Source organism: Rhinolophus ferrumequinum, chromosome 6 (assembly GCF_004115265.2).
Source record: "Rhinolophus ferrumequinum isolate MPI-CBG mRhiFer1 chromosome 6, mRhiFer1_v1.p, whole genome shotgun sequence".
NCBI classification, from domain to species: Eukaryota; Metazoa; Chordata; class Mammalia; order Chiroptera; family Rhinolophidae; genus Rhinolophus; species Rhinolophus ferrumequinum.
The window spans coordinates 32,003,467-32,015,714 of record NC_046289.1 but is presented as its reverse complement, the minus strand read 5'-3'; the positions used below and the strand labels follow the sequence as shown (position 1 = coordinate 32,015,714).

Genomic DNA, 12,248 nt, shown 5'->3' with positions numbered 1-12,248 from the left:
CCCCATAAATTACCATTGAAAGAAAGCACATCTGCTTCCCATTCCCCAGTACCATTTTAATTTTCATTACCCCACATATAGATACATTAATGGAGGAGACATTACAGTCTTCTTGATTCCAGCAGGGAGTGAACTCATAATAATCTGAGTCATATAGAACTGCACAGTTACAAGTGTTCAGTGGGAGGTAGCCAAGAGTTTCGCCAGTCCGATTAATGTTTTCGAAACACAAAGATGATTTTTGGATAAGGGTCCAGAACTGAGTGAGGGGTATTCCTTGATGGGTGGAGAGCATCCAATGAAATGGTGCTAATTTATCAGAAGGAAGAATATGTACAGCCTCAAAGCTACCAAAGGAAAATCCTGCATCTCTGCCGACAGCTTTCACCATCCTTCAAAGAATAATGGCCAGGCCACCAGTTCAGGTTTATCGTGAGTGTTATTAGCTCTGGTGTAAATCAAACAATCAGTATGGTGGGTGGAATCAGAAAGCTTTTGTAAGGTAGGAACAAAGGGATGTGTTAAACTAAACTAGCTAAACTAGACAAAGCTAAACTAGAGGGTGGCAAAAAAGCCAGGAACAGGACAATCAGAACTTGAAGCAGCATGATTTGGTTGTGTCATACAGAACGGGGCAAAGTGGGAGGTTACACAGGCTTGGTCCGGATATCTTAGGAAAGCTGTCTACTTCTGATGTCATCTGCTTTAGTCCTTAGGGATTTTTAGTTTTAAGTCACCAGTTGGGGTGCAGATTCATTCAGGTTTTGGGGCTTTTGGATGTGGCACGTGAATCCAGGAGTCCACCCCTTCAAGCTTGCAGCACAGGGATTAGTCAGCAACACCTGGTAGGGGCCCTTCCAACAAGGTTGGAGGGAGTCTTTATGGAGATGTTTTTTCCAACAGACAAAGCCTCTAGGCTGTAAAGTGTGGTGTTTGACATCTTCATCTCCCAGGAGCATGCTGTATAGAAACTGTTCTACCAGATATTAGCAATAATTAATTAGACCCTTGCAAAACTGAAGTATGTCCTCTTTTATTAGTTGTGGGTCAGAGTAAGCAGGGCCTACATGCATTGGCTGTCCTGTAATTATTTCAAAGGGCGAGAGCTTCTGAATCCCAAATGGAGCAGATCTAAGATTGAGAAGAACCAGTGGTAGTACTTTTGGCCAAGGTATTTGGAGGGTTTCAACTATTTTAGCTAACAGGGTCTTGATAATTTCATTTGTATGTTCAACCAGTCCTGAAGACTGAGGATGTTAAGCACAGTGGAAATGTTGCATAACTGTAAAGTACTTGGCCAGTAAAATGGGTTCCCCAATCACTATGGAGTTGCAGGGCGGTTCCCCAATGGGAATAGTCTTTTCTAAAAGGAGCTACCAAAGAGGCAGTCACCCTTTTACATGGAAATGCTTCAGTCCAATGTGAAAACAAGCAAACCATTATTAGAATATTTTTATATCCACAACATAGGGTAACTGTCTGAAATCCGTCTGCCAGACGTCAAATGGCCCACTGGGTAAATCAAAATGTCCCGAGGCAGTCCAGATAGGCTTCCCTAGGTTGATTTCAGGACAGGTGGAACAAGATCGGTGCTTTTTGGTGGCCTTGCCAATATTTCCCCACTAATACTGATTCATAAATTTTACCATTTTCTCAGTGGACAAATGGTTTAATTCAAGTATGGTGGTTACTAAGGGAAATTTTAGATTATTTTGGCAAAACCAGCTTATTATTGGGTTTAAACCAGAGTCCCTTTTCTTCATGGTACCATTAGCCTTTGGATTTCCAATTTTGCTTTTCTCTTTTGAGGCCATCTGTTGTACTTCCCTGGTCAGTTCCCTTAGGTCCTACCCAGGGGGAATAGCCTTTGGACCATGACAAAGGTTTAGCCTATGGGTCCCCTAAGTGTAGCTTTTTTTTCCCCTTAAGTATTAGCAAGGTGTCTTCCTTTCACTTCTAGAGAACCAGATTTGAAATGTCCAGGGACATTAATGATAGCTAGAACTGCTGGCCACAGTTTGACATCCAATAAATTTGGGACATAAGAGCCATTCTTAATTTTATTTCCCCTGGAAGTGAGAAAACCCCGCTGCTTCCATAACATTCCAAAGACATAAGCCACTCCAAAGGCATATTGACTATCAGTACAGATGTTTGCTGTCTAGCCTTCAGCTAAAATGCGCACTATAATTCAGTTCATTGGGCTGAAGTGGCCTAAGCAAGGGTGCGGTCTAAATGACCTTAAAAGTAGCTGATATCCAGCACAAAATTTACCATTCTCATTTTTTAGATAAGAGCCATCAGTCAACCCGGAAAGATCAGCATTCACCAGGGGGTTTCGTGTAAGTCATCACAAAGGCTCAAGAGCTGATCCATCAAAGTCAGACAGTCTGGGGGAATTTCATCAGTTGAGGAGCGAGGAAGGGTAGCAGAGCTGAGACTGTAACAGTGAACAAGAGTGACATAAGGGGCAGTTAGTAAGAGGAATTCACAGGAGGTAAGACAACTTGCGAAAAGGTGTCGAGTGTGGTGCAAGTTTAAGAGGTTGAAGCACAAAGATGGTCAAGGAGGGTCCGCAGCCCTCCTTGTACTAAAAGAGTGGTAGCAGGTATAGTTTGAAGACACGGGGGATATCCTAATGCCACTGGATCGAATTATTAGCTGTAGTAACCTAGAGGTCAGTGATAGCACCCATGTTTTGGGGTAGGTACTCCAAGGGCATTCCACTCCTTCTCAAATACAAAAAGGAAAAAAGATAGCTGATAATTTAGGTGTTCAAGGGTAGGTGGATTTAGTAAACTTTCCTTCAAGGTCCCAAGGGCCAAGCTACCTTGTTATCCCAAACAATGGGGTTAGGTTTGGTGTTCTTTATTAAGGCATATGGGGGATGAGCAATTAAGGAGAAATGTGGAATACAATTATGACAATAACCAGCTAGTCCAAGAAAACCACATAATTGATGTTTGATTTGGGGGTCTAAAAAGTTTAAAATGCCTTGAAGCCTATCAGGATCCCTGTTCTGAGAGTAAATGTCCTGAATATCAAACCTGAGTTTAAACAAATTGTAATTTCTCCTTCAAGATCTTGTTTCCCTTAATGGCTAAAATTTTCAACAATACTGTTTTTTTGTGTGTTTGAGAAGTCTTGGGAGGGCAAGCAAAAAAGTAAATCAGCCACATATTATAGTAAGGTGGAGCCTCTAGAGAATTTTTCTTTTTTAATTGGGGAATATTGGGGTACAGTGTGTTTTTCCAGGATGTCAAGTCGTTGCTTTTTCAATCTAGTTGTGGGAGGCGCAGCTCAGCTCCAAGTCAAGTCGTTGTTTTCCATCTAGCTGTGGAGAGCGCAGCTCACTGGCCCACGTGGGACTTAAACTGGCGACCTTGGTGTTATGAGCACCGTGCTCTAACCGCTGAGCCAACCAGACACCCACTGGCGGCTCAGCTCCAAGCTCAAGCTGCTGTTTCTCACTGGCCCATGTGGGAATCGAACCCGCAACCTTGCTAGTATGAGCACCGCACTCTAACCACTGAGCCAACTGGTCGCCCCACCTCCAGAGAATTTTATGTCACTTAAGTCACATGTTAAAACTTGTGAGGACTCTCAGAAAAGCCCTGAGGCATGTCTGTCCAGGTATATTATTGTACTTCCCAGGCAAAGGCAAAAAGGTATTGACTATCTCTATCAACAGGAATACTAAAAAATGCACTGCATAAGTTGACCAGTGAAAAAGTTGCTTTTAGTAGAGATGGATGCCAGTACCGTTGGGGATTAGAGATGACAGGGTGGAGGGGAATTACGATGTTATTTATTGTCCTAAGGTCTTGGACAAATCTCCATTCTTGGCCATTGGGTTTTTTTAATGGGTAAAACGGGTATTTCAAGGACTAGTATAAAGGATAACGAGTCCTTGGGCCTTATCTTCCTCTAAAATAGGCCTTATGCCCTATAAGTCTTCTTTATTTAGAGGGTAGTGATTTATTTTGGGGAGAGATTTTGAGGGGTCAATCTGGATCTTACTAAGAGGTACACTATGAATTCTGCCTGTCTATTGAGGATTTTGCCCAAAAATTGGGGGCGGGGTGGGGGTGGGGTACCAGGTTTAATAATGGAGATGATTCCAAAGTTTAGACTTCCTTGGTTTGTAGAATGCAAGTAAAGGCAAAATGGTTGAATTTTCCTGAGTGTTGGATTCAAACTCAAGGGCTATTTCCTCCTTTTGAAAGAAAAAAAATGACAGTATTATATTTCACCAGGAAATCTCATCCTAATAAATGTATAGGAGACAATCACGAGGAGAAATGAGTATTTGTGTGCAAAGGTCCCAGACAAAAAGATACGGGCTGAGAAACAGGGACATGTTGTGGTTTATTTAAGACCCCCCCACTATTTGAGCATATGTATCACTACGAGGAAGGGACGATTTAATTGTAGCACTGATAAAGTAGCTTCTGTGTCAATACTGCAAGAAATTCACCCTCCATCTATTAAATGGCAGAACAGGGAATAGTCCCTATGTGTCCTCAGTCACATCATTGGAATGGATTTGGCTGTTGGTTCTTGGAAATTCGCAATTGTTTGGATCTCAGTTTGTCACAATCCCTTTTCCAATGGCCAAGTTTTTTTGAAATAATGACATAGTCCTAATGGATGGATTTGTTTTGATGCTCCCATCTGTTGGAGTTGGAGATTCAAAACATTAGTTGTCTTTCTTCTGATGTCATCTTCTAGGGTGCAAACTAATTGATTAGCCAGATTGACAAGGTTAGGGATCAGGCCTTTAAGCCATTTATGAAGATGGAATTAAAAGCTACCTGGGCGGATTCAACATCTACAGGGAGTCCAGAATTTTCTTTGAAAATAATTTGGAGTCTGCTGTAATAGTCATGAACAGATTTTGCAAGTTTGGGTGCATGCCTGAATTTTATTCCAATCCATGGGTTTGGGGAAGGCTCTAGGGATGGCTTTTGACTGTATCATAAACTTGACCATATGAAAGAACTGGTGGTTCATTTAGTTTTAAACTCTAGAGATTGAGGTTTTCCCAACCAGCAGTTTTTTGTTTGTTTGTTTGTTTGTTTTAATTTTATTGGGGTGACAATTGTTAGTAAAATTACATAGATTTCAGGTGTACAATTCTGTATTACATCATCTATAAATCCTATTGTGTCCAACCATCAGTTTTAATACAGTGTTGGGCTTGACCCTCTCTGACAAGCATGTGGACTAACTGATAGAGACTGGAAATACCAGGTAGGTAAATCAGGGTTACAATATTGAATTCTTCAGCAAATCTATGGGATCCTCAGTTACGGTGGGAAAATTCTTAATTATAGCCCTAAGTTCAGCCTTTGTTTAATGAGGTATAGGAAATGTAGGGTGGTATAGTAGGATATTCAGAAGGTCTAATTTTGAAAGGGAAGATTTTAGTTGGCTTGGTTGGTGAGGTTCCAGTAATAAGAAAGACAGGAACTTCAGATAGAGGGGAGGGGTTAGGAGGCAAAGAGGGATATAGAAAGGTGGAGCAGTGGGGTTTGCAGGGACCTTGGTTAGCACAGAGCTCGAAGTGGCCTGTGGCTTTGTTTTTATCCATATTTAGTTGTTTATTTGCTTCAGTTGTTTATTTGGTTTATTTGGAAATTTAGTTGTTTATTTGGAAAGAGTATTTTCTAAGGAGGTAATTTAGAATATTGAAATGTTTAGAAGCCTCTACATACCAATTAAAATCCATTTCAAAGTGTTTAGTTTTGTAGCCACAGTCTTCTAACTTAGTTCAGGGAAAAACAAGTTCGAGGACATCAAAGGTTCTCCATAATGGCCACTGGACTGCCAAGTTATCCTTAGTAAGATTGGTCTGTTTAGTCAAAAGTGTGCATGAGGAGGGATGGACATAATTTTTTAATATAAAACTGGCCAGGGTTCCCTAAAGAGGGCCACTCTTAGAACATTCAGATGACCTGAGGCCCCATGACCAGAAACAAAAGAGTACTCACCAGGACAATTTGTCCCTATCCACAACCAGAATAACATCAGAGACCTTGACCAAAAAGAGGGAGACTGTGCTCTAAGAGGAGGCTTACCAAACCAAAAGTTACAGTGACTCATGGAAGCCAAGAGCCTAAAAGGACTCAAGTGTGGGTACCTCACTTGATTCCAAATGTTGTCATTCCTCGGTGATTACCTCTTTCAGATCCCACCTCTGACACAATGTAATGTCGACCTGAAAAAAAAAAAAAGGTAAACTGAGACAAGCTTGAGTTAGCAGAAATTTGAGTTTATTCAAGAACAGTAGAGGAAGTGCAATTCTGGACAAGCAAACTGCAAAGAACTATAGGACAGTCTGTTGAAAGTGTAGGTCAGGTTGCTTTTATGGGCAAAGAGTGCAAAAGGGGAGAGTCCAGTTGGGGACCATGTAGTGACTGGTTCAAAGACGAAGGGAGCTTCTTGGCAAATGGTCATTGGTCAGAGGATAAGCTTCAATCTTCTGTTAACCAGATATTTACAGGAAATTAATCTTTCAGTCTTTAAGTTTTGTTTTTCTGAGGGCGCATGCATAAGATTCTCTACTTCATATCCTTAGTTCCATTTTAGATTAAAATTCTTTCACAGTTTTATCCGTAACAAGCCTGAAGAATGTGTGAGGGAAGCCAAAGGAGGATGTACAACAGACACTTGGATACATTAGTCTACAGCTCAGAGAGGAAAGTATGTGATTGTGTCATTAGACTATAGGAATTGGGCAGTAATTAAAAACTAGGAAAGTGGATGAGTCTCCTGAAGGAGAATTATATGGAATGATATAAAACAGCAGGTCAAGAATGAATCCCTAGACCACCATGTTTAAGGAATGAGCAGAGAAAGAATAAAAAACTACAAAGTAGATCCCCCCAAAAAAAAGAATTGGAAGAAAACCAAAATAGTGCCCAAACAGATAATATTAACTGATTGTTAGTATCTAGGTTCCTATATCAGTCTCTTTACATGCATTGCTTCATTTAACCCTGCCAATCACCCTAAAAGATAGTCTTTTTATTACTGCTTTTTAGATGAGAAAACTGAGGCTTAATAGGTATTGCACAGTAGTTAAGAAAATGGGCATATAGCCAGACTGTTAGGGTTCAAGTCCTGGCTTCATTAGCTATGCTTTAAAGAGGGGATTAACAGTTCCAACCTCACAGGGTTGTTATAAGGAATGAATTATCACATATTAAATGCTCAGAATGACTACAATAGTGTCAAATGATAAACTTGTAGAACAAACTATTTGATATAAATTCTACTACATGTTATATACATATCCCATGCTGTTAATTATAACATACATACACACACACACACACACACACACACACACGACTAGATACCCCCAAGGTGAATTCACAGAACAAAATGTTCCCCCAAAATGTCGCCAAACAGAAAGAGGCTTTAACACATTATTTAAATTTCCACTGTTAACCAATGATTGAAACAAGATTAAGGCAGAATGAGGCTTCCTGACTGGACAGCTTATAATCATGTCAACATCTCTCTCATATAGTAAGGCAGTATTTTATAAATATTTATAAATTAATAAAGATACTTTCTTTTACATTTTGAAGTAGATTTATTATTTAATACTCCAAATTAGGTGAATATCCAAAAGGAATCTGCTGAAATAGAAATCAAAACAGTGGTAAAGCTCTTAAACATAAATAGTTACAGCTTTATACACATGGAAAGATATAGTAGGACAGACAAGCTCTCTTAACCACTTTGTGCCATATTGTGGGAAGATCAAAATCTAGTTAAATTCTAAACTCATTTCCTCTCTTCTGAACATAGTGGAAGATCCTGGTATCAGAGAAATAACCAACAAAAGGCATAACTCTCGAACTATCCTGCAAAAGCCGGATATTAAGGAAAAAATTTTCCCACTTACTTTATAGATCTGATGTGAATGACAAAAGGACTGGAAATAATGTACTGTCAATTGTAACTTTACTAAACATACGAAAATGCTTAGCTTAGATCAAAGTCTAAATAATTGCCTGACTTGCCTTTGGCATTGATTACCACTGCCATCTAGCAACAGGTCCAAAAATTAGAGAATGGCAAAAAAATCACTCGAGACTTAACTACAAACAGAAAGATGCTTAACTTAGTAATTATTTAAATTTCTGCTATTAACCATGATAATTGAAATTGAATTGAATTTTTCTGAGTTGTTCATTTCCTCTCTTCCCCTGGCAACATAATTATCTCTATGTGAACTCCTAGATTTTATCCTCAACCCTGATCTTTCTCCAATATTCCACTCCAATATTTCTAATGTCTGCCCAGACCCCTACCTCTGAAGATGCTCCCAAAACTTCAAATTAAATATACCCAACATATAACTCAAATATCTGCATTCTTCATCTCTGTTAACCACACAATCTTCTTAGTCATCTAGGCTCAAAATTTCAGAATCGTCTTTGTTTAAAGAGAGGCAAAGGACAAGATTCAACTAAACCAATCAATCTTACCTTGAAAATCACCCTTCACATCTATCTCCTCACTGTTTGCGCTGCCATTACTCTCCTTTGGTTTTTCATTACCTCTCATCTGCAACTGTAATAACCTCCTATGTGCCTGACACAGAGCAGGACAGGAAACACTTGATCTAATAATACCTGATTACTGGACAAACATGACAAGAACAGTACAAAATCTTACTTTCCACGTGAGAGAGATCATATAGAAGAGTTTTGTTCTTAGAAACTAATTTCATGTTATAAAAAACACTGACATGTGGCATGACACTATGTGGAAAATAAAAGCAAATATATGATTTCACAAACAGTTCTTAAGTACATAAAATGAAATGCTTAAGTTTTATAAAGTATCATATACATTTTGCTGTTGTTTCTGCATGGGCTGCAGATGTTTGAATATGTGAATTACACGCTATTTTATAGCAACCCCAGACTTACCAATATTTTAATGGGTAAAATTATTTTTCCCACAATAGAACTGCATAAAGGGCTGTTATTCTCTCCAAGAATCCTACATCGTTTTCTTGAGTTATCTAGATCCTACCCATGCTTCAAGGTCTAGCTCTAATGCTACTAGCACTACAAAATCTTTCTTAACCCAGCCTAAAGCAAGTTTCTACTTCCTCTGAATGCCAAAATATTGTTATTCATACAGCAACAATCATATACTAAATATGTAGATTGAAGTGTTAGTTATTTCTAGTTATGTTTTACATATCTATATTTGTTTCTCCCTGTTGTATAAACTTCTTAAGGATAAGAACCATGTCCTCTAATTCTCTAATATCAATCCACTACCAACCTACCTCACAAGACCGTACTTCCAGTGAGAGCAGTGTAAAAATACAAACACACCCAAAACAAACTCAACAGAGGAAGACAAAAAGGCAAAGATAAGGAACTACACATATATTAAAACAATGTCAAAGACAGGAAAAAGACACACACACACCCCAAGCCTTGGAAGCAGCTATCCCTTTTCTGGAGAAAGCAAAGCTACTACATAACAAATAAATCAATTAGTAACAACATTAACGAAACATCCATAACTACAGCTTTGACAAGGTTAATTCACTCTAACCACCTAAGTCACAGAGAGTGCCATGAAGACGTAACTGAGGAAGCTAAGGAAAGGTTTAGGATTTGGGAACACTATCTTACCATCTTACACAGTACCCTATATGCAGAAAGCATTCACTAAACACCTGCTTGTTTGAATTAATTTAAGAGCTAGTCCTAAATACCCAAATTCCAGAATTAAACAGTATGTTCAAAATGCTCTTCTTTCAGGAAATATTTTATAGAATCGAATTATCTCAAATTTCCTACAAATAATTTATTGCAAGTAATGAAGTAAATACTATGTGCTTTGCTTATACAATATAAACATATTTTTGATGCCAAAAAAGATATATCTACATTTTAATCATTCAAGATTTTCAAAACTAACCCAATGATTCATAAATTGTATTCCTCCTGTTTTTAGAATGGCTCGTGGGATTTGTATGATTCACAAACTCCTTTCTCAGTTCCTAAGAAAAACCTCAATTTGATTTTACAATCTCAGGAAAAAAAGGTAAGTTTGGAGAGAATAAAACAGCTTCATAAAAATAAGTCAGTGTCACATTAAATACCAATTAATGATAAGCTAATACAAATCACAACTTAAAAAAAACTGACCAGTATAAAAATTTAGCTTTAATATCTATTCTTTCTTGAAAAGAGATGCCTGTGATAGTGCATGCTAACAACTTTAGGTCTGAGTAATACAGGGCTAAGGGGAGGATTCATGAAAAAAGGGAAAGGCTTGGACAGAATCAGAACCAAAATAAAAATGTGTACTCTAACACGTAGCCAAGAACTGGAAACACAATGGGAAGTAAAGGAACCTATCTGGGATGGACCGCCTCAACATAAGAAAGCTGAAGAGGTGTTACGGTAGAAAAGGAGGCACTGTTTTTAAAGAAAAAGTTCTGCACTAATAGTGAGGAGGCTTACTTCTTTTATTTTTTTTTTTTTGTATGTGACCTTCAGTAAATCACAGATGTGATTTGAATCTTGGTTTCCTCACATTTCCACTTGTTCTAATTATTGGTTCTTTTGTGTGCACCAATGATATAATAGTAACTAAGATATACTGAAGTCTTGCTATATGCCAGAAACAGTTCTAAATGCTTTATAGGCATTTTATCTCATTTAACCTTCTGGACAGCCCTACAAAGTAGGTACATCTACTTCTCCCATTTTATACTTATAAAAGAGAGGCTTAGAAAAAGTAGATGATTTAAAAAAAAAAAAAGCAGATGATTTGCTAACGGTCACTCGACTCACAAATGCATAGCAGGGAATGGAACTCAAATATGATTCAAGACTGCATATTCTTAAATGTTTTCTTACATTGACTCTCAAATGATATAAAGGACATTATTTTACAAAGCATTTTAAAAAGGCCATTCAAATGTAAAGTGGTGTTATTATAATTCTTATTTACATTAATGGAAATAAATCATCATCAAACAACTAAGCAGCACAGTTAAAATATTTAAAGCATATATATGTGGAACGTCTTAACCTAAGAAAAATTTTTTTAAGATAATGGCAATATCAGTGATGTGAAGTTCAGTGCAAATTTTGGTTGCCTGGGCCAAGTACTTACAGTCTTAAAGAAAGATTTAAAATAATATCAGCTATAAGATACAATAAATTTAAAATATAAGCCATCACCTAGAGCTTTTTCTATTAGGTTGGTGCAAAAGTAATTGTGGTTTAAAAGGTTAAAAATAATTGCAAAAACTGCAATTACTTTTGCACCAACCTAATAGCTATTATTTCACATTAATACTTTACGATGATATTGAATAAAATCAATGAGGAAGGAACTTATTTAATAGTGCTTGTCAGGCACTGTTTTAACACTTCACAAATACTCATTTATTCTCATAACATCCTATGGTACTTATAATTATCCCATTTCACAGATGGGAAATTGAAGCACAGAATGGTTACCTGTAAACAGCTCAAGATCACAGAGCTAGTAACTGAAGCCTGTACTCAATTCAGGCAGTTTGGTTTAAGAATTTGTGCTCTTAATTATTAGCTCTGTGGCAATTCAAGGAATGGTACAATTCTTTTAAAAGCCAATAAAAATAATAATGATCAGGATGAATGTCCACAAAGAGAATGGAAATAGCAGTCACTTATCTCAGTATATATGCTAACACTAAGGAACACGTAAAGGAAGTATCTTAACTGACATGATAAAGAGACTAATCTCAATTATCTGGAGAATTGTTTTCATTACAATGGCACACCAAGCTATTCGTCTTTGGAAGAAGAGATTCTTTTTAATTTTCCTATGAAATTGTATTGTAAAGCGAAATGAAATGTTGACACTAACTTAACACCAATATTAACTTAAAAGACTTGATAGACAAGATTTTTATATTTTCGGTTCCGTCAACTTATGAAGATCCGTCAACTTATGAAGAGGCAAACAATTGTGGTAAACTTAAAAAAATTTTGAACTCTTTTAAGATACAATAGATACTTAATATAACCTTATATTTTGTTTATTAAAAGAATCACATTTTGCAAAAGACTACAGTATTTGTCATTTCATCGGATTCTCACAGCTATGAGAGTTAAGTAGGACAATTATTATTACTCTTTCTTTACAAATAAGTAAACTAAAGCTTACAAAAGTTCAATATTTTGCATGATCTAGATAGATCCATC

At 37.5% G+C, this 12,248-nt stretch overlaps 1 protein-coding gene across 10 annotated transcripts in view; it reads right to left on the bottom strand.

Moving 5' to 3' along the window:
- The window catches only part of WDR89 (WD repeat domain 89), a 33,539-nt gene that overhangs the window by 17,362 nt on the left and 3,929 nt on the right, over positions 1-12,248 (bottom strand). For 2 of the 10 annotated variants that reach the window (XM_033108222.1, XM_033108223.1), the window contains exon 2: positions 6,081-6,220. Coding sequence is in view for 2 of the 10 variants with exons in the window: in XM_033108217.1 (XP_032964108.1) it covers positions 6,148-6,167 (20 nt within the window). In the remaining 8 variants the exon portion in view is untranslated. The other 8 variants (XM_033108217.1, XM_033108218.1, XM_033108219.1 and 5 more) reach the window with 6 other exon arrangements.